The sequence below is a fragment of the Catharus ustulatus genome, chromosome 2 (genome assembly GCF_009819885.2).
Source record: "Catharus ustulatus isolate bCatUst1 chromosome 2, bCatUst1.pri.v2, whole genome shotgun sequence".
Lineage (NCBI taxonomy): Eukaryota > Metazoa > Chordata > Aves > Passeriformes > Turdidae > Catharus > Catharus ustulatus.
In genome coordinates, this window is record NC_046222.1 from 71,446,613 (window position 1) to 71,468,504 (window position 21,892).

Here is a 21,892-nt window from a genome sequence, read left to right on the forward strand (position 1 = left end):
GTGGCGGCGGCCGGATAACGGCGGCAGGTGGCTTGCCCGCATCCTCGCCATTCCCGGCTCCTCCCGCATTCCGGGCATCGCCTCCTCGGCCGCGGGGCTTCGGGGAGCGGCGAGTGGCTCGGCGCCGTGGCACCGTCCCGGGGAGAAGTGTGAGAAGGGGCTCGGCGGGGCCGGTTCCCCCGGGGCTCCCGTCCCCTTTGCGGCCGGGGCCCGGGCGGGGGTGCCCTCCCGAAGGAGCCCGCGAGGGCCGGGGCTGCCCCCGGCCCGTTGAGGCGGGGGGCGGGCGGGCGGTTTTAGCGCCCGGGCGGAGCGGGAGCTGCCCGGGGCGTTATTGCTGCTGGCCCCGTGTGCAGCTGGACGGCCGCTCGGTCTCTTCTGGTGCTCAGTTGGGGATTTTTGTCTTGTTTGCTTGTTATTTTGTCCTTGTTTGTGTGTTTGTTTGGTTTTTCTTAAGCCTTCTCTTCGTGTTCTTTCTTAACTCCTTTTCATAGTTGCTGTTTGTTTGTAATAGTTCGTTTAAACAATTGCTATGTTTATCAACGTTATGTCATTAGGTCCAAGCCATAGCTGTCTTAGTTTGTAAAATGTTGCTGGTGCCTTAAAATGATTAATTCTGTCTTCCCAAAGCCTTCAGGGTGGCCCTAAAATGTCAAAAGTGTGATTTCGTTGTTTTCCTTAATTTTGCTCTCCCTCTTTTCCAGGTATAGCTTAGTGTTATGGGTGATACAGAAGGAGCTAAAATGCAGATAACACCCGAAACTCCAGGACGAGTCACAATCCTGAATCCTTTTGAAAGTCCCAGTGATTATTATACTCTTCAGGAGCAGATTGTTTCCAGTCCCTCCGTCTTTAAGTCAACGAAATCCTCATCTGTAAGATCTAGTCGCTACGCTACTAGATACTGCACAAATATAGTGCTAATATTTTTGATTTAAATGCATTAGAGAAGGTATTTTATTTCGTGTACTTCAACATATGTACCAAGCTAAAGAACTTTGGTGGCATTTGGAGTTTTTTCTCTTTACAGAACTATGCTGCTTTTAATTCTACTTAGTCTTCTTATGCTTTTTTTTTATGCTACTTAGTCTTCCTTCCTTCCTAAATTTGTTTTGTCTTTAGGTATTAGCGATTGGGTACTAAAACCAATAGAAAGTAGGTAAAACAGTTGTTGGATATGGTACTTTGGTCCTGCTTAAAGTGGAGAAAACCAATTTCTACTTAGATGCTACGTAGGCTGGTTACAAATGAAAGCTAATTGTACTTGTGTTTATGTATTCAAGTAAATGATTTTGTGTATCTATAACTTCTTTTTAGTTGCAAATTGCATCGTGGTTTGCAGTTGAAATTATTTTCTGATAAACAGTAGAGATGAAACTGCTAATGAAACTATAAAGACTCACTTTGTAGATAATTTTCCTAATATATTTGAGCAGCACTTTGTAATGGTTAAATAAAGAGGTGAAGATGATTTATTTCTGAATGGGCCCTATGTATGGCATTTATGAGGGACACATTGCAGGATGTACATGATGCTGCAGCACTGGTCTCCTTAGAAATGGGAAATGATTTCTCCTGTGGTTTTATTTTTGTCTTTTTAGAATAGCAAGCATTAAGATGCCTGTTTCTTTTTTTAGACACCAGGAAAATTCAGATGGTCTATTGATCAGCTTGCTCTAATAAATCCTGTGGAAATAGACTCGGAAGACATTCGACGCCAAGGAATGTATTTGAGCCATGCTAGGTAATTTACAATTTATGTAGCTAACTTAGCTTCAATACTAGAACACTTGTTCTTTTGCTTTATTGAAATTTCAGCATAGCATCGAAGACTTTTTATTCAAATCTTTCAACACTTTTTTTAACTTGATGTGGATATAATATTTAGATGAGGCTACCTCTGTGTATTCCTTGTACTGTTAAGAGCTGCTGATCCACTCTGATTGCAGTTTCGAACACAACTAGATAAAAGCAGTTAGAGGAAGCAAGAAAATGTCTTGCCAGTGAATCATTACCAGGATACCTCTTCTGCTCCTTGTTACAACACAGTTTATCTTCTCAGAATGCTCCATAGTGAGACTTCTTTGGTTTCTGGGGCTCTGCAGAAGGGTAGACCTGGGGAAACTAGCTGGGGAAGCGCCAGTACATCTTTCAAAGCTATACAGATTAAACTTAATGTGAAGGAGGGTGGTAGTTACTTGAAGGAGTTTGGGACCTTATCTGAACTTTTTTCCTTTCTCTGAAAAGAAGTTGCATGAGAATGGGTGGGTAGAACAGTCTTGGTATTTGTAACTTATCTCGAGGTTAGAGAACGGCATGCCGAGTGAAAACAGCCAAGGGGGGACCTTAATGGTGAATCCTGTAGACTGTCCCCTACATTTTTCAGATACAAACTTGCACAAAGAACTGCTTCTCATGGCATGAAACACTGCAGTAATAGAATAGTAAACTAGTCCTGTCTAGATCAGGTTGCTCAGTCCCATCCACCTTTGATCTTGAGTGTTTCCAGGGCATCTACCACCTCTCCAATCAACCTGTTTCAACACCTTCATCTTCAAAAATACTGTGCAATAACTTACTGCTTTTAGTAAGTACTTTAGTAAGCAGTAAAGTACTGCTTTTAGAGTCTGACTGAACCTACATTTCTCTTTTTGAATAATGAAAGCTGTAGGACTATAACTGTTGCCAGCTTATCTGAATCACCAGGTCTTAATATTTCCTGTCCTTCCTCCAGCAGGAAGGTTCCAGACTAATGTTTTGTATACATTTTAAAGCCTTAAGTCTTGTGTTTTTAGGAAGTTAATTACATTCTTTCTGGAACCTTATTCAGACAAACTAGCTTTAATATTACTTGGCTGATAGTACCAGTGATGTAGAGTGGTATGGCCCATAGATATAAACATGCATTTTCTCAGTGGGTCCTTTCAGTCTGTCCCACTGTTTCATAATCACTGTAGTTTTGGTTTTTGGTTTTTTTTTTAAATCATCTGCTGTGACTAGAAAGAAGCTGGTTTGACTACATGTAGATTTGCTGTGTCTGTGCTTGCATGTTTCAGTGCTTCATATACATAAATATACAGTGATTGTATGCTTATTTTTTGGTACAATAACTCTCGAAGTGCTTCCATAGATCTGTCACTTTAGCATTGTCTAGGCAGGTGTAATTGAAGGTGGCATGTCCAAACATTGCAGATATATTCTAAGTCTGATAAACATAAAAGAGAGCTGTGAATTCATGTATTTGGCACCTCTGTGCATGATTGTGTATCTAATAATATCTTGTTATCTGACTGATTTCTAAAATTATTCAAGGGTAATTTAGGCATATGAACTGTGAATGAAAGTATTGGGGAGTTCTGCTAGGACAATGATGAACATTTATAAGCTTCAAGAAATTTCACAATAAGTTACATTGTAGTAACTGAAAGTCAGGCTTGAAGGTGACGGTTAGAGGAAATATAAATATAGAATCTCACACATCATGAAGTAACTGCAATATTTTTTTAAAACAAAGTTAAAGGCTGCATAAGGAATTATATTCATTGTTAGAAACTGAAATATGATACTGAAGTAACCGTGGCAGACCGAGTATTTGACTTGGGAGAATTCTCTGCTGGGAAAGTAGGCTGTGTCAGGAATTTGAGTGTACAAATTCCAGAAGTGTTTTCAGTTGCCCTTTAATTTCTTACAGCTCAGTTTTTTAATCTGCTTAATTTTATAGTGCAAGTCTAATCTCAAGTTAACTTTAATAGTAAAATATATCCATGTGACTTTTTTGGGACATCAGTTATGACTGAGTTTTTGTCCAGGCATGCTGAGTAAACAGAATATTTGCTGTTATGTACTTTTAAATGGTACAAATCTATTTATATTTCTAAATTTACAGTATGAGATTATTGCATGTAAGTAAAAACATAAGATTTAGGGTTTAGTGAAATTTAATTTATAAATTTTCTCTTGAGCATCTATAAACTATTATATGACTAGACTTTACATCTTTTCCTACTTATGTGATAGTTTTGATAATTGATTTGTTTTTCATTTGTTACTTAGAATTGATAAGGAGACAGAAGACAGAAGGCAAAAAGCTATTGAGGAGGTAATTAAACTTTGTGCTATCAAATACTGATTTTCTTCTAGAAAAGATCCATGTCTTTATAGAGTTTCAAAACCCAGAAGCCTATTATATTTCAGTAAGAAAGTAATTTTGCACCCTCACCCCTTGCAGTTGCAGTTGGAGTTCCTACACTCCTCTTCCCCTCTTCTTTCAGACACATGTAGGTCAAAACAACAGATTTTTTTTTCTTTAGTTTTTCTTGGCTAGTAATAATGTAGCTGTACTATAACTCTTATAGTTAACTTCAGGTTAAGAACAGTGATTGAGAAGTTGGTGGTTGCCAGTAACTGTTAGAGTGATACTGCATCTTTTGAAATATTGGAGAATTTGTGTGATTTTAAAATTTCTTCCAAAGTCTGTTTAGTTGGATGGTAGACTGTATTCTGGTAACTTGTATTTTTCCATCACTTTTTCATTTAATTTTTCACTAATCATTTGGCTAGCAGAGAAGGAAAAGTGAGGTGTTTAAAATATTCACTACGAGTATTTTCAGTGTTACTTCAATTAAAAAAATTAATAAAATAAGTCTCTGATAGGAGGTCTATCAGTTTGTCTCTATAAGTAAGAATATGATTCCATAAAGAGCTATGTAGTTGACCTGCAGCCAAGATGCTGTGATGTTCTAAACTTGCATTAAAAGGGGTATTTCCTCTTTGTGAGGTGTAACCTAATGAATTATGTAGATTAATAGCTTGAAACCTTGCCTCTGATAAAAATTATACCTTTAAGAATTGCGTGTTTCAAGCTAAGTTTTTTCATTTACTTTAAGTCTTGTATTTATTTGAGAACAGGATTTGCCATGTGTTTCTTTGTAATAGTGTTCATCTCCTCAACATCAGGGTGTTTCTCAGTGCAACTTCTGGTTCGCAGAAGAAGACTGGAGTGCCAGTAGTCAAAAGTGTTACCACTAACCAATTTAGCCAAACACACTAACACTAATAATGTTTCCAAAAAGCCTTGGTTTATCACTTTTACTGTTACTGCAGTGTCTTATCCTTCCTGTGAAATAGCGCGTCAAAATAAAACTTAAACTGAAAATTTAAAAATAATTATTTTTAAAATACTATGCAAGAAGCATGGTAGTGACCATTCAATTTTAAAAATGAGTAATTATTGTTAAATGAAGCTTGTGTATAGCTTTCACTCTGCAGACTTGAAAGATCTGAGGTGGTATGTGTTCTCAAAGAACATAGGGGTTTTCAAACTGTTTTTTTCTTTAATCTCCTTGGGCCTAAAATAATGAAGTGTTCTACATTTTTTTTTCTTGTTCAGGGTACTAGTCTAAATTTAAGTTGAAAATTTTAAAAAGTGCTGAGATGGTTTGTTTTTATTCTGCTCCAGTTTTTCACAAAAAAACTCATAGTTCCTTCTCCTTGGACTGAGCATGAAGGCAAGCAAGTTTCTCAGTTTAATTCAACTAAATGTAAGTTGCTTTTGTGTGTCCACCCAACATAATATAGTTTTTGGAGAATTTGCCAATCATGATTTTTTTTTCAATCTCAATTTAATTTTTTGAACCAGTGATAAAATATGGCACAACTGATTTATTTCAGCTGTTGTTCCCAAGTGCTTTCTTTGTTTTAAATTTTTTTATCAATTAAAAGTCTTATATAGTCTTTGGTTTGTGTTATTCTTGATCTTTGTTCTTATATTTTTCTGCTTTAATAATCTGTCTGCAACCATTTTAATTTACACACGTAACTTTGTATCTATAACTCAACTATGTTGATACTAGTAGTAGCCAAGTCTTCTGCTTCACTTTTTTCTTCAGGTATTTGCACGTCCTCTTATTTTGACTGCTTTCCTTATTGTATAAACATATTGGAAATGGAATTCTGTATTCTTTTACCTTTGCAAGCAGCATAAATTTATGTTGTCATCCTGCTAGCTCACTGCCACTAGTCATGGGTTTTCTAAATTTGTTTCATTGATGCCACTCTTAGATTTTATTCTTAATGCACTTGAAGTTTCTATATAAACACCAGAATACAGAACAAATGGATTACAAGATGGAAAATGAGAGGTATAAAGTATTGTTTGCATGCCATGTTGTTTGGTGTGAAAATAAGTGGGGATTTTTGCAAGATTTGGAAAAGGCTAAGCTGTTTAAATTTTTTTATCAAGGAGATGCAGCTTGTGGATAGTGTATTTTTAATTGTCTGTTGTAAGATGATCACTTTAAGGGCAGAGAACTTAAGGCATAATCCAAAATCTGGTAAAGCAAATGGTGAAAGAAATTGGTCTAATGTATTCTTCAGCTGCATAGAAAATCTTGATGTGTATCTTTACCTTTTTCTAGTCCAGAGTGAATGATTTTCTGAAGTGTGTTTAACACAGCCTGTTTAGCTAAACATGAACTAGTTTGTTTAAAGTCTCTGTCATGCTGTCATGTAGAGACAGAAGGAGACAAAGTTTTGGGCTATGCTGATGCTACTTCACGAACCATTTTTTTGAACCAGAAACGTGCTGAAATTCTCTTGATAGCTATAATGGTAATCTTTTCTTAGTACTTCTTTCTAGTCTCTTCCAAGCACTGATGCAAAGATTTTGTTTGGCTATATTACGTATTCTAACTTAATGTTGCTACATTTCAAAACTATATGCAGTGCATTTTTAAATTTAAGTTCTATGTTTTCCAGCCATAGATATAAATAACATTTCTCCGATAGGAAGACAGCTGAGCTTGCAGCCTGGGAAAAGCAACGGTGAGTAAAAGGCAATGCCTAAAATCACAGGCTTTCTCTGAAGAAAAAGAACCCATTTTTAAAGGATATTTAATTTGAAAAGGAAGTTATTTGTTAGTGTTACTGTAAAAATAGTTCTTCTTGAACTGTATAGTACTATTGATTTTAATATCTATTACTCATAGGAATTTAATTTTACTATACTCTAATAAATCCCCTGTAGACTGTGGAGTGCATTTTTTCCAACTCAGTGTCTGTTTTTTTTCTGGATTAAAAAGTGAATGTGAGCTTCAGATTTACAAGTAAATTGTAGTTTCAAAAAACCTTTAACATATTGGATTGTTTTGGGTTATAGAATCATAATTATTTTCTATGCCAAATAAATATCAGAAATCTTAATACATCTTCTAAAATGCATAATTTTAGACACATAGTTAGTGTTTTCCCCCAAGGTACTGTGATTTTTCTGTTACTTCCTTTTGAAAACTTCCTTTCCTCAGACACATCTCAGTTAGAATAAAAGCTTCCAGAGAAGCATTCTTAAAACGCTTGGGTTTTTATCTCTAAGCCTAGTGTGCTCCATGTAGTGTTGTCAAATCAGAATCATTCTTTAATTAACTTTTTCTTATTGCAACTGTAATAGCTCAGTTGCATTGCAATTTGAAAGTGAATTTTTTGTTTCTACAGCTTTAGTGAAAGGTCACTGTTAGCTAATTTTGTTGGTTTTATTCATTGCAGCTGCTTGTCAGACAGTACTGTCTTTGCCAGTGGACTTTGATTTAGAGAAAATACTAGGTATGTCATGCAATATCTGAATTTAATTATGAATGTCTAAATAGAAGACTTGGTTTTGTATTGTTGGCTGGATTTGTCTTGTGAAATACTGAAAACTAAATGTATGAATGAAAGTTTTAAGTATGCATTCTGAATAGACAGATACTGCATGTTGCATAGGACATGTGACTTAAATGGTATGATTTGAGTGTGCATGTAAAGATAAAAAAGGAGGCATATGGAGGACAACTGGAAATGTTCTGCCTGCAGATAATTGAGGGGAGACCTCACTGCCTTCTGCAATTTCCTCATGTGGGGAAGCGAAGGGGCAGGCATTGATCTCTTTTCTCTGGTGACAGGACCCAAGGGAATGGCCTAAAGTTGTCAGGGGAGTTTTAGGTTGGATATCAGGAAAAGATTCTTCACCCAGAGGGTGGCTGGATACTGAAAGAGAAAAAAAACCTAAAATAATCTGGTAAATCAGAGCATATTTTAATAGGTCTTAGTTTGTGCTTTCCTACTGTAAACAGCTAACTACTTGGACTTTCTTCAAGTCTAATCTGGTTTGCCTCTGGATGTATCATGATGACCATCAAAGCATATGGGAGACCTGAAAAAAGTGTCTAGGTTTGCTTGGGCAGTAAAATAATCTGTTTGACAGCTCAGATGTAAGGAACAATACAATTCTGGGAAAGATCAATAAGTAGATAGAAGCCAATATTTATTTTTTTAAATTCAGACTTTAGTATTAAGGGATGATAGGCAGAAGTAGAATGAACCTTAGTAGACAGAGGTGACTTTTTATAGGGATGAAAAACCTTTGGGATAGGTGCCTAAACAGATTAATCCATTGCTGTATTGGTAAATTAGGTTAAATGTTTTAATTTAATTATATATGTCTCTGTAATGGAATGTATTTTTTTTCTACATTTGTATTGGAAACAATTTTTCCCCCACATTTCTAGGTGAGTATTTTAGAACTGATGAATTTGCAGATCAGTCTCAGGAAAATCTGAGCTCTTCATCACTCAGAAGAAAGCTGTTTTTGGAAGAAAATGGGAACGTATCTGCATGTTTGTCCCCTTCTCTGCATAGCCCATGTGGTAGTCAGCCACTTGGAGTGCTTTGTTCAATAGAATTATCTCCAGTCCGGTGCAGAAGCCCCCTGGACACATCTAGTTCAGTAAGTAGCCTGATTTGTGGGCTAGGTGGGATGTGCTTTATGAGAGAGTAGGTGTTAGACTAAAACTTTGAGGTTTTTGTTTTTTTCTTTGCAATTCCAAATTCTGAAAAAAAAAGTGAACAAAAGTCTTGATTAATGACTTTTTATTATTTCAAATTATTTTGTTATGCTATTCTTTTGTACTAGGAATGACCTTTTAGTTGTTATGAAAAGAAATAGGAAATAAAAGATACAAAAGACTTGCTGAAAGCATGTTGAAACTTTCTTTTTTCATAAAATGTGTCTACAAAAAAAGTCCTGTTTAAATCCATGAGTTGCTGCCTACAATAACAGTTGATATGAAAGTGTGAAATATTTCCTTTAAATCTCAAACTCATTTATAGTGAAAGAAATTACTTGTGGATCTTTGAAGTGCGGTGCTAAATGCCTTTTTCTTTCCCATTGGCCAGTTTTCAGATTAATAGACACCTGTTGGACATTATGGTCTGTGTTCTATTTTTTAAATTAAGCAAGATGAACCTTATCTCCATGTGGACATAGGGCAGCTAAAGTGGTCTAGGTGATGTATTTTCATCTGTTTTGGTGGTTTGAAGTGCATGGGAAAAAACCTACCTACACTAGAATAGTGTAGCTTAGAAAGGTAACCTAGTAAAGAATTCCTACAATATAATTATGGTGCCAGGGGTGAGGGGTTGGGCTTTGGTCTGGGATATTTTTGTTGTTTTGGTTTTTGTTTTGTTTGTTTGCATGTTACTCTTAAGCAAGGTTATTCTCTTTTCTTAAAGAGAAACACTTTTGTATCTGCTGCTGAATTAAATAGATTGGATTACATTAAAATGTAAATAATAGCTGACTTTCATCTGCAGTGATATGAGTGAGAAATTTAGATTAAACACTTGACAGATATAGCATTAATTCTCTATTTAGGTTTCTCATGGTTCTTAAATATAGTGGATAAAATAGTTCTAGCTGGTATTAAGTGACTGTTTGTGTCCACTGCTCTTTTCCCCTGTGTGGAGGCATAAGGTCCAGGTGAAGCACTGCAGTTGGAATGTTTAAACTAAACTAGAGATTGTCATTGTAAAGGATTAGCCTTTCCCTGCCTTATTAAACGTCTTAGTTAGAACAATTTTATATATACATATTAGCCACAGTTTACATAATGAAGATAATGCTCTGTGGGTTTGCCTTTTTTTATTCTGAAGGGTCAGTTTTCATCAAGTCCTATTCAGGGAGGAACAAGAGCTTACAGTCTGGGAAGTATAACCAGTCCTCCGTTTTCAGAGGGGTCTCCTACACATAATGGTTCTCCTGCTTTTTCACCAATTGCTTTTCACATTAGAAAAACACCACTCTCAGGTATGGTTTAATTGTGTATATATATATATATATTACTCTATCTTGAGTAATATATTTTTATTATAAAAACTGCTAAATTCTTAGTGCAACCTTTTTCTGTTTGGAGATGAGTTCCTGTGCTTGGCAGACCAGCAGTCTCCTATATGACACATTTGTATATGCTTGGGACTGATCAACTAGTGAAAATATTTTGGAAGAAGCATTGAGACCCTACAAAAATGATGAAGAGTTAAAAAGTTAATTTAATTTAGTGTAGGAGGGGTTTTAAAGCCACATGCCTGAACTGAGTCAGTCAATTCTGATTTGGTCCAGCCTGAAGCATTTTAATGGTCACTGGGCAAAGAATGTTTAGCTTGAGCTTTCAAATCATGCCACGCTGTCATGAAGATTATTTGAAATGAAATGACTAATGAAAAAATCACAAACATTTTGTGTCCTCATTGCTCTAGAAAATGTCACTGTTTCATGGTGTGTCCATACCTGGTAATGCTTAATGCCTTGTTTATACATGGTTATACACATTTGGCATGGTTTTACATATTTATACTTTACTTTTACATATTTTGATTAGTGGTATTTTACACCATTATATATGGAGATTGCATAGATGTTTTCTCACTTGTTTGATCTTAAGCTTCATTTCTGCCAAAAATTTAAATGCCTATAGAGTGTGTATTGATGTTTATTTAGGAAAAAACATAGAACCAGCCTTCATCCATTTTCCTTTGAATATTGTATAGTAATGACATTTGAAAATACAAGGTCTCCAATACAGCAAATCATGTCATAGAAAAGAAATTTGGTGGAATAAAAGCTTGCCTTTACCATGGTAGCTGAAATGTATGAGTGGTGGGTTTGGTTTTTGGGGTTGCTTGTTTAGTTGTGATGGGAGGCAGCAGTCTGTGAATACTCTGTAGCTGGCTATAAACTATTCAGTAGGGCTTTGAGAATGATGAGTTTTGCATCAGATTTCAGGTGGAGTTAAACTTTGCTCATTTTTTTTCAGACCAAAGAAAATTTGCATTTTGTTCTCCAGATATTCCTTCCTCCTCAAGTAGAATGACACCCCCAAGTACAAGAAGTCCTTACATAGATGGCTGTTCTCCAATTAAAAATTGCTCTCCTATGAGGCTTGGAGCCTGTCGAGGAACTGCCCAGTATCAGACTTCTGTCATTAGAATACCAATTGCAGTTGAGAATCATGATGAGGATGAGGAAGACAAGGAAAACGCTTCTCCAGTGGAAGCTCTGTTCCCAGAAATGGATAATGGAATAAACTTACATCAGGAAGACAGTGATACTTTTGCACATGGTACACATCTTGTGGTGGCAACTGTGTCTATTGCACCAGATCACTCAGAAGGCTGTCATCGAAGGTTGTCATCATTTCGGGATATAGAGGGCTTAAAAGAAAATAATACTGTAGACATGGCTGATGCAGCTGAAGTCTCAGAGGAAAACACTTGGATAAAAGAAACAATTGACAGTAGCAATACACCAATGACCAGCTTTATGACAGGCATTACTTTCAGCATTGAAAGCTCTCGCATGTGCATGTCACCTCTTGCAGAAAGCAGCGCAATTCCTTGTGACAACAGTAGTATTCAGGTAAAAATATATTTTTTTGGTCTCTGTAAAATTGAGTTCAACATAACTTGGAATGTGTATATTAATCTGAAGGTAATTGTTATTTTTTCCTATTGGATATGGCATGCAGGTGGTATTGTGACTTTTATCCCTTCCCTCCATCCCCTTTTGATGGAGTTAGCATAGAAATTATAATTGCTATGTACATTATTATATTTAACTTAATCCAAATGAATGCTGACACTCATTGCGTTTTTCAAGCCCTGTTTTTTGTTTCCAGGTGGACAGTGGTTACAATACACAGACTTGTGGAAACAGCATTATGGATACTGTGGGGGCTGAAAACAGTTGCAGAGAAAATGACGTGAATACTGTCATGTTTCAGAATAAATCTCAGCTGCTTAGAACAAAGGTAGGAATTGTAAAAAAGTGATAGCTTCCCATCTAAAGCACCCATTCCCCATTTTATTTGGGGAGCCTGAGGGGAGAGACTGTCAGATAATAAAGATATTAATGTAGTGTAGTTTCAGAGACTGTGTTGAATTAATGCAGGACAAATATTTTAAACTGGCAGTAAAATGAATACGTTTTATGATAAAAGCAAAGGTTGTTTTGGAGCAAACTGAGGTTTATGCATGAGTAGTAGTAGTGAGGCTGCTCATGATTATTGTAGTCTCTCTAATTTTTGTTTCTTCTTGATGCTTCATTTATTGCTAAGTTTTAAGCATGTGCCTGTGGAGAAGGACATTTCTGGGGAAAAATTGTCTGCTGCTGGTTTTTATAAACGTAGTGTCAAGTCCTAGACCATACCTGGCATGCTGACTTAATGGGGAACTTTGTCTGGGTACAGTCTTTTGATCACAAGCCCTTTGAGGACCTATCTGAAAAACACATTACGAAAGATAATACATATCTAGCAAAGCTCCTAACCCCTAATCTTGTTACTGATAGGAAAGAGTTCTACTTCTTCCAGAGAACTGGAAGCAAGGCTAGTTTATTTGGAGAAGAGAGTAAAGATCATTTCCCCTCAGTAATTAATGGTCACATGCTGCTAAAAACTTAGTAGTTTATGGTCTGTTGTATGTTGAAAGTCCTTCAAGGGGAGACAGCACTGACCATTAGTTCCAGATTATAAGAAAACCTCAAGTAAACCCATTCAGCCCTGACTTCACTTCTGGATGTGACATGCTAAAAGCCACTTCTCAAGGGAAAGATGATGTCATATAGACCACTAACATAAAATTTTAAACTCTGTTCATTTAAGACTAGGACAAATGTGCCCTTACAGGAACAAGAGATATATATTTTGTCATTAACTTCTAAAAATATTCATCTAAGGTCCTGCCCTGGTCACCCTGTTGGACGTGGATTTTATCTGTGCATGTACTTAGCAGAATCAATTGTCTGGTATCAAACCTGTCCTAGAGGGACTTGCAGTGTCATACAGCTGCCGTTTCTCACTGTTAGTCTTTGAACTGCTGGGTCCTGACTAAACCAAATTTTGCTTTTTAGGTTAGTAAAGTGTGAAGGCATTAAGTGCTTCATTCAGCTCTTACAACTGAGAATCCCCAGGGAATTAAAAGAAAAAAGCAGAGACGTTGCTGGCTGAAAGATTCTAGTCTGGCTCATTCAGACATGCATGTGAGCCCTTGAAATGAGGTAGTTCTTGCAGACAGCATGTTTCAAAGATCTGTGTAGAGCAAATGTGTTAGTTCATTTCTTACTCATTTCAGAAAGGTAGAGTTGGTACTTAAGGTACTTACTATACTTGAAGTGTGTGGCTAGTAAGCTTGAATCTTGTTTATTTTGAAAATTTTCTGTTAAAAATGGTTTTTAAACCAACTTTTTCTTATTCACCTAGGAGTGTTCTGTTTTAAGCCATAAGGACAATCAGTTGCTGAGAAGAAAATCTCCCGAGAAGCAATCCTGTTTTCAGAAAGGAAAAACACATAGCACAGTATTTGGTCAAAATGCAACTTGCAACATTTCTGCTTGGAAACATAAAAATGAAAATCAAGTTCAGGGATTTCACAAAAGTGGTATGTAGTTTTCTAATGGAGAATTTAAAGCTGTGGTTTCTAATAAATTTTTATACACATGACCTCAATTACCTGGATTATACATACTATTTTGCTTTTCTAATGTAAATAAAGTGTTTAGTATCTATTAAGGGAGTTATTAAATAATGTGGGATTTTTCAGGTCTTAGTATGAAATTTATTATTGTCACTAAGTGATCCTTTTTGAAAATTACGGTGTCTAAGATTTGGTACAGAGAAATAATAGGGTTTTTTTCAGACTCGTATTCGTTCTGTGACTGGGGGGATTCCATGAGCAGCCTAGGATAACTTGCATAGGAACCAGTATAACTGCAAAATCACCTACATTTTAAGACTTGTCCCTCCTAAAGGCATGAGGGACATTCTTCTTTGTGGGAAAGAAAAAGTGAAAGGGGTTAGTCTAGTTTTGGATTACTTTTCTCCAACCAGATATACTGTGTGGTTTCATAAATACTGCCACTAGTACCAAGAGTAAGTCACTGGACAGTAGTGAACTGCTGGGGTGTGATGAGAGCAAACACCAAGTTTAGTTTTCTTAGAAATATAATATGAGCTTTGTGTCAAAAGAAGCTGTTTAGCAATTCTCTGAATTGCTTCTTCCTTGGTTTGACAGAAATCTGTAGTGTCAGTTAGGTTTACCAGGTACTTGAGTAAAATGTATTACTGGTTACCTTAAAATTAAAAGATAGCGTTACTGCTTTGGTAATTGTAATAGTACTAAACTTGGGAGTTGATCTCCTGACACTACCAGTGTGTCTGAAGAACACTTGTGTCCAAATTGATGCTCTGGTACTCTTTGAAAGGAACCTAAAAGGGTGCAATAGGATTCATTGGTCTCAGTACATCATCACTAAGAAAACAGTGCAGCTTTTCTTCTATAGAAGTAAACCATTACATTTTTACTTCATATGTTTAATTCCTAGTAGTATTATGTTGCTTACAGGAATTACCAAAATATTTAGATAAATAGTTAAAAATATAATTAATGTTTGCATGTCATTTATTACTAAAAGTATTAATAGAAGTGAACCTTTGATCCTTTCAAGTAAACAATCAGTGAATTAAAATGATGGATTGAGGAGGGGGTCAAAAGCCCAGAACTCCCTTTGTGTAATCAAATCAGATTTGGTTGAATTTGCTTGAATTTGTTTAGAATTCTGGAACTTATAAATGTGAATAAGGGGAAGAAAGTCCATATGGGTAATCTTTTGGCCCTAGTGACCAAGAGGGAAAGAAGAGATAAGGGATACACTGTTATTTATGGGCTCTGTTTATGTAGACCTCTGGTAAGCTTCGTTGTATTAATGAAAAAGAGAAGTCCATTTTAAACTGTTCAGGTGAAGCAGTCTTCCTCTCTTTTCATAGCAAGGCTGTCCCAGGATACTGGATTGAGTTCTGCTTTCTGTTCTATTCCACAACCCACAGAAAAGCTTGTACCAAAGTGACAGTGGCTCATCAGACAGTGGCTGATGAGCAGCTGTTGGCACACTCGGCCTGAAACCTATTGGTCAGATCTAAATTTGAAGGCAAGACAGTATTTTAAAAAAAAATTTAAAAGGAGAAGTGTGAACAGAATCTCCTGGCATTAAAATCAGTGTGTTAGACCTGAGAGTTGTGTGTTGTTTGAATAGAGCAGCTCTTGAAACGCTTTCATTAATAATTTCCTAGTGAAGGGTTTCTGAAAAGCATATTTAAGAAAAAGGGAAATGTCTGTCTGCATCACTTGAGTGTAGTTCTCACACTGCAAAAATAAATGTAAAAAAATTTACTTTAGAAACCTAGTGAGCAAACATGATGTGCATTATTTTTACTTTTGTACTGCATGTGGGATTAAGAGTAATGGAATCTAGTGTCATATATTAGCTATTACATGATCTTCAAACAGTGCCCCACTTGAAGCTGGAACTGGATTGATAACAGTTAAGGGATGAATTTTGTTAAAAGCAGGACTTTAACTCAGACTCTTATAGAACAGGGCCTTCAAAATGTTCTTAGCTTTAGCTTTTAAGTTCTGTCACTCCTGTTTCTCATGATAATTTTAATAATAATCAATTGAAACAACTGTGCAAAGGATTTATTTTTGCAATCATGATTACTAAAATAGTAATATAAATTTAATGAACATTAAACAGGGTAGCCCAAATGATCTGTTTCTGAATTTTTCTGAGTTACATGTATTATTAAGATTTGGTTTTACTTTTTAACTAAATTTTTTGATTGTTTTTAACATGTGTTCAGTGATCAGAGGCTTTTGAAGTATTCACAAGTAAAAAAGCAATCCCTAAAGTATTTCGTTTCATCCTGTATTACCATTTTCTTAAAGGTAAGAAAAAAGCAGAAATGGGTGAATGTGAGAAGTAATTAAGGATGCCCCCACCTGGATTGTCTGTACTTTGTCCTGTTTTGTAATGTCCAGTTAGATGAGAAATATTTATTTTACGAAAACATGCCTATTTTTTTATTATGTATGTACAACTGATTTGTAGAAGAAACCTGCTGTGCAAATTACCATGGAAGTCACTTGACCATTCTGTTTTCTGTTGCTGTAAATGTATTGGTTGGCACACATTGCACAAAACGGTCATTGTTTACATTAAATTAATATCAGTAGCTCTATAAAGAGTCCTTTAACATGTCTAACTGTAAATTGAGCAGTGAAACAGAATAAAGACATTTCCTTAATACCTACATTGTTTAATTACTTCTTTCAGTTCTGAGGTGCTAAAGAGAATGCACAGAAGTGCTGACTTCTACCAGACTCAAACCTTCCTTTAAGGCTATTGAAAAGCAACTCTATAACACTTTCTTCACTTTGCAGAAATATTTATTTTCACCCACAGGACAAAGATCTTGATATACATGATTTTAAAACTTGTTCTGCATTCATAGTCATAAAAAAGTAGCTTAAAAATTTTTTACAAATTATTAAAATGTGTATTTAAAAAGTAAACAAAACCTGCTTCTAGCATTTTTTGCCCATAGGGAAAAATATGTAAATGCATGTAGTTGTGATTTCTTCTTAACTTTGTATGCGGCTATTTTTGTAGCTTCTTTTTCTTTTTCTCTGGTTCATCCTTGCTGCTTGCCTCTGCAGAGAGACTTGCAGGCATATCATTTCCTGATATCTACAGTATGAAAAGAACAGAAGTCAAAACATTTTTATTCAATCTTTGCTATCCTGGTAAAATTTGAGTTTACTTGTACAGATCTTTTACAAACGCTGTGCCAAGGTCAGAAACTTCTTTAGATAATCGCCTAAAAGAGGGTCTACCATCTTTAGAACAATCACATGTAGAACACTCACCTGAAATAAAAGCTGAAAAACACAAAGAGAAGCAGCAGCAGCACCCCTCCTGACAAAGCCAGCAAGTTGTTAGCACCCCAACCACCAGACTGCATTAGCCTTACTCTGTGTCTTTTTTCAGTGTCCCTCAGCCCAGCGTCATGGCCACAACAGAAAGTCTTGACAAGCTGGTTGTGAGCACAAGCAGAGGGCAGCTCAGAATGTGAATGTGCAACAGTATACAAGAGCTCCTCACTACTACACTCTTTTTTATCTACCCCCAAATTTTGAAATCACAGGGATTCACCTCAACAGAGGCTGAGGGGTGAACAGATCAGAGCAGCCCTGCTGGGAAGGGCTTGAGGCTGCTGGTAGGTGAGAGGTTGGACATGACCCCGCACTGTGCACTCACAGCCCAGAAACCAAACGTGTCCTGGGCAGCATCCTCTGCTCTGCGAGACCCCACCTGCAGTGCTGCATCCAGATTTGGGCTCCCAGCACAGGAGGGACGTGGACCTGCTGGAGCGAGTCCAGAGGACGGCCACAAGCTCTCCTGTGAGAAAAGGCTGATGGAGTTAGGGTTGTTCAGCCTGGACAAGATTCTAGGGAGACCTTTGAGCAGCCTTCTAGGACCTGAAAGGGGAGCCTACAAGAAGGCTGAAAAGGGGCTTTTTACAAAGGCAGCCAGTGACAGAAAAAGGGAGAATGGCTTCCCCCTGCCCCCACCTGAAAGAGGGTAGGTTTAGTTTAGGTATTAGGAAAAAATGCTTTATTCTGAGTGATGAGGCACTGGAACAGATTTCCCAGAGAAGATGTGGATGCTCCATCTGTGGAAGTGTTCAAGACCAGGTTGGATGGGATTTCGAGCAACCTGATCTCATGAAAGGTGTCCTGGCCGTAGGCAAGGGGGTTGGAACAAGGTGTATTTTAAAGGTCCTTGCAACCCAAAGTATTCTATGGTTCAAGCTCACAACAGCTCAAAGATCAGAATATATTTACATGTGTTTGAAAACGTGATTTTTTTTTTTGAGAAATCATGTTTGACCGTATAAACAGAAAGAAGCTCTTGCTTATTTTGGGTTGTCTTTTTCCTCTGTGATGAGGGCTACTCAATAGCTGCAACCATCTGTTTACCAAGAAAGTTACATGTACCTTAATCTGAGAGCATGATTTTGTAGTATTTTGCGAAATACTTATCAGGCCTAAAGTTTGACAGGAAATGAAAATCCCCTTGTCCCAAATGCACTAAGAAGCTAGAACTGAGAAGTCTTGAGACTAAAGAGAGTTATTAGGACATTACACTTCTTACAACATCATCAAGAGAGAATTTTTATATTGTGGAAATTGTAAGGCAGAACTGCCATTAACAGCCAGCAATTACACAGAGCTGAGCCACGAATTGCAGTTAACATTATAATTCACTGGAGTAAAGAGAAGATCCTAATTTTAGCAGATTTTCAGAGAGATACTTGATTACAGAATTGTAAAACACAATACATTATTCAGCAAATAATCATCAATCCCAACAGTGGAAATACCCTGATGGACCCAGAAGAGAAGTTTAATTTAGAGGGGTCTATTCTTTTCAACAGCCAGTGAAGGTAGACCTGTGTTTCATTGATTGGATATGAGGCAATCATTACAAGCTGCTGCTAAATTATGTCTTTTCTTCTGGGTTAAATTTCCATTTTACCACATGATGATTTTTTACATTAATGAAGGATAATATGGTTCTAGGAATTTTGGGCCTTACCTTGGGTTCTACCAAGACCATCCGCATTTTCTGATGTTGGATGTTGGAATCATCTAACATAATGTTCACTTTAACTTTATCAAATACATGAAATATTGTGTCTTCTACAGTAAGTGATGGCACCTAAAAGTTCAAATTTTGTTAAGTATGCACTATTTGCAATAGCGAATATGTTTTTATACAAATAAATATTTTTGTATGAAAATATCACTGTTACATGTAAATAAAAATAACAAAAAATTACTGCAGCAAATACTCAACGTTGTATCATGTGGTACATGCATTTTTTGTAGTAATAAATCACATAATTAGATGTCAGTACTATCCATTACAGAAAAAACTTCCTGTCAGAACCTACTTATTTAGACTTATAAAGACTATAGTGGCATTCATTACTACTATAGATTAATGACATTTCATTTAGAAAAGCCTCTCTTACTCTTCTAAATCTAACTACAATAGATTTTAGTCATTCTGCTTGCTTACCAAGTCAAAAAATAAAGGTTTTTAAGAACAAACATTAAGAATAATAGTAAGAACATACCTCACTGTTGTACTCCAGTTTTGGTGTTGGTTTATCTTTTTCTTCAAAGAAGACTGTTCCTTCTAACCCATACTTGGGAATCAGAACCACAATCGCATTTTTTCTTACAAATAATATATATGCATCTTCATTTACTACTCCCTTGGTTTTGAAGAACAGCTGTAACAAAAGTAGAACACAAAAGTAAGAAAAAACCCACTAGAACATTCTCTTTTGAATTACCAATACACTATCTCAAAGAATTCAATTACACATCTATACTTTTTGATAATTACACAGCATATCCTGAAAGCAGATTTTAAAAAAATCACATAAACCATTTATAACATTACTGTAGGATTAAGAATTTGCATTTATAAAAGCACAAAACTAAAAGAATCCTCAAGATGCCATTTGAATTTTTCAGAACAAGCAGTTATGTTTTAAGCTTTTTGTCAGAAGCATCCCTCAGCCTTTAACATTTCTGCACTATTCCTTAGTTTTGCCCTAGCAGTGTCCATAGTTCAACATAACCTCTCAGAACTACTTACCTGTGTATGAAATGCCACAGAAGCTCTTTGTGCATATTGTGCCATTTTATGTCGGTAATTGAGATTTTTACACATCTCTGCTAGTTTGTGTTTATCTGTAAGTTCTGGGTAAGTACTGTCTGCTCCTATGGCCACTGCCAAAAGCCGATGGACTATGATATCAGCATACCTGCAAAGATGGGGATAAAATCATCACTGACATAGTAAGACACAGTTTTTCAAAATTAATAAAAGTTTCTGAACATACATTTGTTTTTGTGAATCTTACAGATTTAAGTTTTTGTAATAATGATGGTCTGCTGGCAACTCCCTCTATTATATTCAGCATCCATCTCTTTGCGGACCAAAAATGCACTGCAGAGCCAGAATACTGTTAGAATGTTTGCTAGAATGAATCCTTCATTGTGCCAGAAAAAGAAACAAAGTTGTATTTTTGGACTAAAAGAATGATCTTTCACCACGGCATTTTAGGCCATCCTTCTTCCCTTTCACATTAAATTAGATAAATTTAGTGTAGAATAGTATTTCTATGCCATAGATCTGCAAAGCATAATCACATTTGAACTTCTTGTTACATAACTTACTAGAACTTCAGTGAGGAACTTTTTAATACATCTGGTAAGAACTAAAATTTACCATTTGGACTCCTAGAAGTTCCACAAATTATCCATATAAATGCATAGGAATTGAAATCCACTTCACCTGCATTGTTTCTAAGGAGCACAATAAAATCTATTTTCTTCAAAACTCAGTGATTTCTTGGTCAGATGAAAAAACTAACATACTTTTCCAAGAAGTATGATTTCGTTGCACTCAACAGCTGCCAATAGCAAGTTCCCAATTATTAGTGTTTTCAAATGGAAAATACAGTCTCTTCAAAATTTAAACACAGTTTCCATCTCAAAAATAACTGAGCAATTCCATCTCAGTCTCTAGCTAAGACTAATGCTGACTGACCGTGAAAAGCATTTCTATGCCAGACATGTGCATTAGAGATGTATTCCTCTTGGTTTTTTCTTTTTTTTTTTAATGTTACTAAACCCTAGGAGCTGTGGCAGTAAACCTGGGAGTGTACATGAAGATGGACCACTGCTGTTTCAACAGAAATCTAACGCTGAACAGAAACTTTTTTTAAATGGAAAACACCAATTTCTTCACAAATAAATCGCTCATTTCTTTTCTCTGAAACTTTCATAAGATACAAGTACCTTCTAATAGGTGAGGTAAAGTGAGTATAAATAGGTGAGGCTAAACCATAGTGATGAAAATCGTTATCCATTCCCGAGCAGAAATAAACAGCTTGCATCATGCAGCGAGTGGTCAAAATTCGCAGCAGTGTATTTAGATAGGGGAATGTAGGTGATTCTGCTTTGTCTAATGATTCAGCTAAAGCCTTTGCTGAATCTGTCTTAATTTCCAAATTCTGAAAGGAGAGAAAAAAAGAAACAAAAAAGGTCAGGTATTACCAGGAAATATTAAGAAACTAACTAGGATAATCTCAGCAACTGGCACAGGTATAACACCCGTTATACATGATGGAATGCTACTACTACAAAAGCAAACAAACAAATAAAATCCATCCATGCACAGGTCCCTCCTCCCTCATTATTACTAGTGCTCTATGCAAAAAACAAAATGCTGAGTCAGTAGCCTAGGAATTCAGAAAAGACATCCATTCTGAACTAAGAAATTATTTTCGCCAATATTAATGAGGTTTTATTTCCTTCAGTTTGATTTTTCTATCCCTTTATTATATCAGAAAGAATGTAAAAAAACCCCTATGTATTTATGCCACACAAAGATTCTCATCCAAGCACATTTCCTCTGCAAAATTATTATAATGTATACTTGGAAAGGTGAAATGTAAAACTAGTACTGTCTATGACTTATTCCCTGTTTACCAGTGCTTTCTGATAAAATTTCAGTTAGTGTGAAAATACATAATGCATTTTTAATTTCCAGAAACACGAGGTAAATTTCATCACATGATCATTTGAATACTTTTTCCATCACATACAGCAC

At 36.2% G+C, this 21,892-nt stretch overlaps 2 protein-coding genes across 5 annotated transcripts in view; one reads left to right on the forward strand and one right to left on the reverse strand.

The window, feature by feature from the left end:
* The window catches only part of BORA (BORA aurora kinase A activator), a 27,082-nt gene continuing 5,190 nt past the window's right edge, over positions 1 to 21,892 (forward strand). The window contains exons 1-13 of one of the 4 annotated variants that reach the window (XM_033051880.2): positions 1 to 149; positions 702 to 872; positions 1,635 to 1,741; positions 4,051 to 4,096; positions 5,456 to 5,537; positions 6,754 to 6,819; positions 7,537 to 7,593; positions 8,538 to 8,755; positions 9,961 to 10,114; positions 11,121 to 11,722; positions 11,982 to 12,113; positions 13,563 to 13,740; positions 15,126 to 16,448. In XM_033051880.2, coding sequence (XP_032907771.1) covers positions 717 to 872; positions 1,635 to 1,741; positions 4,051 to 4,096; positions 5,456 to 5,537; positions 6,754 to 6,819; positions 7,537 to 7,593; positions 8,538 to 8,755; positions 9,961 to 10,114; positions 11,121 to 11,722; positions 11,982 to 12,113; positions 13,563 to 13,740; positions 15,126 to 15,205 — 1,878 coding nt within the window. In that variant the 5' untranslated portion in view covers positions 1 to 149; positions 702 to 716 and the 3' untranslated portion in view covers positions 15,206 to 16,448. Of the gene's footprint in view, positions 150 to 292; positions 873 to 1,634; positions 1,742 to 4,050; positions 4,097 to 5,455; positions 5,538 to 6,753; positions 6,820 to 7,536; positions 7,594 to 8,537; positions 8,756 to 9,960; positions 10,115 to 11,120; positions 11,723 to 11,981; positions 12,114 to 13,562; positions 13,741 to 15,125; positions 16,449 to 21,892 lie in introns of those variants that run through there. The other 3 variants (XM_033051879.2, XM_033051883.2, XM_033051881.1) reach the window with 3 other exon arrangements.
* Positions 16,567 to 21,892, reverse strand: part of DIS3 (DIS3 homolog, exosome endoribonuclease and 3'-5' exoribonuclease) — a 21,284-nt gene continuing 15,958 nt past the window's right edge. Inside the window, exons 17-21 of the mRNA XM_033051878.2 lie at positions 21,079 to 21,293; positions 19,871 to 20,039; positions 19,341 to 19,499; positions 18,797 to 18,919; positions 16,567 to 16,885 (exon numbers count right to left, since the gene is read on the reverse strand). Coding sequence (XP_032907769.1) covers positions 16,796 to 16,885; positions 18,797 to 18,919; positions 19,341 to 19,499; positions 19,871 to 20,039; positions 21,079 to 21,293 — 756 coding nt within the window. The 3' untranslated portion in view covers positions 16,567 to 16,795. The remainder of the gene's footprint in view (positions 16,886 to 18,796; positions 18,920 to 19,340; positions 19,500 to 19,870; positions 20,040 to 21,078; positions 21,294 to 21,892) is intronic.